The 5,847-nt window shown below is 44.0% G+C and overlaps 1 protein-coding gene across 1 annotated transcript in view; it reads left to right on the forward strand.

Annotated features, from left to right (window-relative positions):
* Nucleotides 1–5,469, forward strand: part of orc5 (origin recognition complex, subunit 5) — a 7,986-nt gene extending 2,517 nt beyond the window's left edge. The window contains exons 5-15 of the mRNA XM_027160840.2: nt 327–401; nt 747–858; nt 984–1,114; nt 1,573–1,621; nt 1,858–1,948; nt 2,140–2,192; nt 2,469–2,581; nt 2,889–2,936; nt 3,388–3,498; nt 4,723–4,835; nt 5,076–5,469. Coding sequence (XP_027016641.1) covers nt 327–401; nt 747–858; nt 984–1,114; nt 1,573–1,621; nt 1,858–1,948; nt 2,140–2,192; nt 2,469–2,581; nt 2,889–2,936; nt 3,388–3,498; nt 4,723–4,835; nt 5,076–5,121 — 942 coding nt within the window. The 3' untranslated portion in view covers nt 5,122–5,469. The remainder of the gene's footprint in view (nt 1–326; nt 402–746; nt 859–983; nt 1,115–1,572; nt 1,622–1,857; nt 1,949–2,139; nt 2,193–2,468; nt 2,582–2,888; nt 2,937–3,387; nt 3,499–4,722; nt 4,836–5,075) is intronic.
* The last annotated feature ends 378 nt before the right edge of the window (nt 5,470–5,847 follow it).

The following is a 5,847-nucleotide window of genomic DNA, read 5'->3' on the forward strand; positions in this document are numbered from 1 at the left end:
CCTGTAAACGTGTGTGTGTGTTGAGCTCAGGTGTCCTGTAAACGTGTGTGTGTGTTGAGCTCAGGTGTCCTGTAAACGTGTGTGTGTGTGTGTGTTGAGCTCAGGTGTCCTGTAAACGTGTGTGTGTGTGTGTGTTGAGCTCAGGTGTCCTGTAAACGTGTGTGTGTGTTGAGCTCAGGTGTCCTGTAAACGTGTGTGTGTGTGTGTGTTGAGCTCAGGTGTCCTGTAAACGTGTGTGTGTGTGTGTGTTGAGCTCAGGCTTCCTGTAAACTTGTGTGTGTGTGTGTTGAGCTCAGGTGTCCTGTAAACGTGTGTGTGTTTTGTAGGTTGTGGAAAAAGCCGAGCTGCTCAGGGACATGGAGGCAAACCTACTGCCCGCTCTGCTGCGCCTGCAAGAACTGGTAACAACACGCTACTACACACACCATACACACACACACACACACACACACACACACACACACACACACACACACACACTCCTGTTTAAACACACTGTCTCACACTCTTTCATGTTGTCACACATGCAGACAGACCCAGGGTCTTCTGTGAATCACCCGTTGCTATAGAAACCATAATGTATAACAAAGAGTGAAATTAATCGACCAATCAGAATCCCAGATTCAGGTGTAATGTTAATGCGGTCAGTATTGATTTAAAAAGGAAGGATGGAGTTATATATAACGTGTGTGTGTCGTTGTGTGTGCGTGTGTGTGCGTGTGTGTGTGTGTGTGTGTGTGTTTCAGGTAGATGATAATGTGACTGTTTTCCTGCTCAGTGAAATTGTCTGGGAGAAATTTCGCCCCAATACTGGCTGCTTTGAACCTCTACTGCTGCACTTCCCTGATTACACAAAAGGTAACGCACACACACATACACAGAAGTTTCCCTGTTTCCTGCTCTGTAATCATGCAGTTTTAATCAGCTTTCTTGTGTGCGTGTGTGTGCGTGTGTGCGTGTGTGCGTGTGTGTGTGTGTCACAGCTGAACTCCTGCACATTCTGTCTCGAGACTCTCACCCATCATACACACCTGAGTTTTACTCGTCATACATAAACATCCTGCTCGGGGTTTTCTACTCTGTGTGCAGAGACCTGAGGGAGCTACGCCACCTGGTAACACACACACACACACACACGTTTGTAGAAGTATTATAATGTTTAAATTTAATATCTTTTTAAAGGATTAAATTTAAGTATAGTATTTTTGTTTTCTTTTGTATCTATTTATATAGTTATTTATATTTATTTGTTTGTTTATTTACTTATGTTTGCTAATTTAGTTCATTATTTATTATTTATTGTATATTTTATTTATTAACTTTACCTGTTGATTTTTATACATAATAATTTCAACCTTTTCTCTATTCATTCGCTTTTATTTAATTTTACTTTAAAATTTATTAGTTACATGTTTTTATAATTTTTTTAATCTTTTTAATAAATCTTTTTAATTCATTAATTATTTTACATGTTTATATATTATTTACTTTTGTGTTTTCTAATTTATATTTTTTTAAAAACAAAATAATTTATTTACTTAAAATAATAATCTGTTTCCTTCTCTTTAACAGGCCGCATTAAATTTCTTTAAGTTCTGTGAGCCGCTGGAAAAAGGAGAAGGTAAAGCGTGACTGTTATGAAGGCTAACAGAGGGGTTATAACACCTCGGCACTGCTTTATGTTTACCTTATTTGCTGTTACCTTTTATTTATTGTTAGAAGTTTTTCTAGATTCTGACGTTCTTTGTACCATGTTGATTTTTAATCTGCTGGTTTCATTATAAAGTTCCCGTTGATCACAGCGGTGTAAGACGTCAGACGCGGTGTGTGTGAGCTGTTTTTGTTATTCCTTTAAAGCCAGAGAGAGCGACACACACAAGCTGTGGAGGAACATCGAGCCTCACCTGAAGAAGGCCATACAGAGTGTGTACCTGAGGGAGGTGTCCAGGTGAGATCAGCTCAGTGCTTATTAAACAAGCTGAACGTGTTCTTTATAATTCAGCTGACGCGTGTGTGTGTGTGTGTGTGTGTGTGTGTGTGTGTGTTTGTGTTTGTGTGTGTGTGTGTGTGGGTGTGTGTTTGTGGGTGTGTATGGTGTGTTTGTGTTTGTTTGTGTGTGTGTGTGTGTATGATGTCCAGTGTTCAGTGGGAGCAGCAGCAGGTGGATGAACAGGAGACCACAGCTCTCAGAGGTAAACACACTAAAAGGAGAATAAATGTAACCTCGAATTCATTGTAATTATGATGTTCATCATTGTGTGTGTGTCTGTCTGTGTGTGTGTCTGTGTGTGTGTCTGTGTGTGTGTCTGTGTGTGTGTCTGTGTGTGTGTACGTGTGTGTGTACGTGTGTGTGTACGTGTGTGTGTACGTGTGTGTGTACGTGTGTGTGTACGTGTGTGTGTACGTGTGTGTACGTGTGTGTACGTCTGTGTGTGTGTGTGTGTGTGTGTGTGTGAGTGTGTGTATAGGTTTATCAGCTCACACTCATGTAGAATTGCCTTATTACTCCAAATTCCTGCTGATAGCAGCGTACCTGGCCTCCTATAATCCAGCCCGAACGGACCGCCGCTTCTTCCTTAAGGTGAGATGTACAGCTTGTGTGAGCTCCGTCACTGTGCTGCTTCTCCTCCATCACCCAGTGGTGTGGAGTTAAGATGCAGTGTGACTCGTACGATACACTCTGCTTTAGTCCCCTCACTGAACACGACTTACTGCAGTAACACAGGACATGTCTGTGGTGAAGGACTCGTTCCCCTACACGTGTAGAGCAGCACACAGGCTGTTATAACAGGTTATAACATGAGTACAGCACTGTGAATAGGACTCAGTGACTCTCTGGTTCTGGTTTGTTAGTTGGTGACATTTCAACTTTTTTTCTTTCTGAACAGCATCATGGGAAAATGAAGAAAACCAATTTCTTGAAGAAACATGAAAAAGTGAGTGGTTTAAATTTATGATGGAAGGATAAGGTACATTTGTTCATTCACTGAGGTGTCTGTCTCTCTCTCTCTCTCTCTCTCTCTCGCTCCCCCCCTCTTTCTCTCTCTCGCCCCTCTTTCTCGCTCTCTCTCTCTTTGTCATCTCTCTCTCTCCCTCTCCCCCCCTTCTATCCCTCCTCCCCCTTTCTCTCTTTCTCTTCTCTCTCTCACCCCCCCTTTCTCTCTCTCTCTCTCTCTCTCTCTCTCCCTCTTCCCCCTTTCTCTTTCTCTCTCTCTCCCTCTCTTTCTATTCTTTCTCTCTCTCTTCTCCCCCCCGTCTCTCTTCTATCCCCCCCTCTCTTTCTCTTTTCTCTCTCTCTCACTCTCCCTCCCTCCCTCTCTCTCTCTCCCTCCCTCCCTCCCTCTCTCTCTCTCCCTCCCTCTTTCTCTCTGTCCCCCCTCCCCTCAGACTAGTAACCATTTGTTAGGACCGAAGCCGTTCCCTCTGGACAGGTTGCTGGCGATCTTTTACAGTGTGGTGGACAGTCGAGTGGCTCCAACAGCCAGTGTCTTCTCCCAGGTTATTACACCTCATTAACATTCATACACATTGAACATCACACAGCTACGTAATTAATCTTCCCCGGACTGACAGGATCACTGACAGCAATGAGTCTGATATTAGATCTTCTGATCTAGAAAAATATAATAAAAAAGAAATAAAATGTGAAATGGTTTATTGCATGATCGCATAAATATTCCCACTCTGAGTCATGGGTGTAACCGTGAGAGGTCACACAGTCGTGTGGAGTCGACCTGTGGGCAGTAAAGGTGACATCTGACCTGAAGGAGACCAGGGATCTAATCACACAGCATCAAGAAGACCAAAGAGTTCCATCACTAAGTACTGGGCAATATCCCAAACATCCCAAACAAATATCCCAAACATTATTATAATCAGGAAAGACACAACTACAGGGCTGCCTAGAGAAGGTCATCCATCAGGTCATCCATCAGAATTAAACAAGTGTAAAAAAGGGGATTAGTCAGAGATTCAATCTAGAGGCCAAAGGTGAACCTGAACACATACATGTATGCATGCACACAAACACACACTCGCATGCACATGTACACCTACGCATGCTCACGTATGCATGCATGCACAAATACACACACATGCACAAACACACATGCATGCACACACGCGCATGCACCAATGCATGCCCACATACATGTACGCATGCATGCACACATACATGCATACACACGTGTGTGCATGCATGCGTACGTGTACGTGAGCATGCGTAGGTGTGTGCGTGTGTGCATGCATGCGTGTGCATGCATGTGTGTGCATGCATGTATGTGTGCATGCATGCGTACGTGTATGTGAGCATGCGTAGGTGCATGTGTATGCGTGTGTGTGCACGCGTGTGTGTGCATGTGTGTGTATTTGTGCATGCATGCATACACACACGCATGCGCACACACACATGCGCTCACATACACACCTACACGCGCACACACACATACGTGCACACACACACTCGCACATACACACAAACACACACTTATGCGCTCATATACACACACATACGCACACACACTCGCACATACACGCACACTCACACACATACATGCACACACATGCCCACACTCACACATAAGCGCACACACACACGCACTCATACAAACACTCACACGCACGCACGCACACACACGCACTCATACAAACACCCACACGCGATTTTGTCTGGATTGCCAAGGTTGTGTTAATGTTATGTTTTTGTCTTGTATCACGCTGTAGATTTCCTCTCTGGTTACTCTGCAGCTTCTCACTCAGGTGGGACACGACGACCAGCTCGACTCCCCAAAGTATAAGTGTGCCGTCTCGCTCGACTTCATCCTCGCCATCTCCAGGTGTGCAGCAGTCTCAGTTCATTCAGAGACGTGTACAGGGCTGAAGTGTTGAGAGATGTTAGTGTAGTGTGTATGGAGGGAGTCTCCATCGTGAGCGCTTTGTAACAGTCAGAGCTGTAGCGTTAAAGACAGAAGAGTTTCCACTTTGTGGTAACGTTCTCAGCACATTCCTGTATAATATTCCTCCCTGTGAAACCTTCTCACCAAACATCTGACCTTTATCGTCCTTTCTCTTTTCAGAACTGTCAGCTTTGACATTGTGAGGTACCTGTATGACTTCCTGTGAAGGCAACAGCTTTATGATTGGACAGCACACTCAGGAACAGTGAAGTGGGAGGGGCTTGGACTGTAAGCGCTGTGCTGTGATTGGCCGAATCAGGAAACCTATCCATGTGGAAGGAACAGTGTTGTGTTGTGGCCAGAGCTCAGGGTTTATATATTTGAGTATAAAATAAACAGGTATTATCTTTGGGTTAATGACGTGTCTTTGAATTATAAAACAAAGTGTTCACCGTGTTTCTGTTATCCCATGATCACTACTATGTAGTGGCTGTAGTTATGTTTCACTGTCCTGGGTTCTGTTAGCATTATAAAGTGTAATTAATAACGAAATAAATTGTATTTCCTCATCTGAGTGATTTCTTGTTATTTTGTTGTTTAAAACACAAGTAAGAATGTAAAGTGGCTAAAGTTAGCTAGCCATATGGTGCAGTTTGGTGACTGGTGATAAATAAATGTTATAAGAATAAGAAGGGATGTTTATAATGTTTTATTAAATCAACGTCACATCGCTCAGGAGGTCCAGCAGCAGGATCCCGCACGCTCATTGCTGCTGCTGCTGGTTCTATTCCCAGGCAGGGCGTTAACTCAGCCACTGAAGAGCTAACTCTCAGCGCCGGTCCCAAGCCCAGATATAAACGGAAGGGTTGCGTCAAGGAGGTCACCTCCGGCATACAACATGTGCCAGATTTAATATGCAGACCACATGATCCGCTGTGGCGACACCGAACAG

The sequence above is a fragment of the Tachysurus fulvidraco genome, chromosome 19 (genome assembly GCF_022655615.1).
Source record: "Tachysurus fulvidraco isolate hzauxx_2018 chromosome 19, HZAU_PFXX_2.0, whole genome shotgun sequence".
Taxonomy (NCBI): domain Eukaryota; kingdom Metazoa; phylum Chordata; class Actinopteri; order Siluriformes; family Bagridae; genus Tachysurus; species Tachysurus fulvidraco.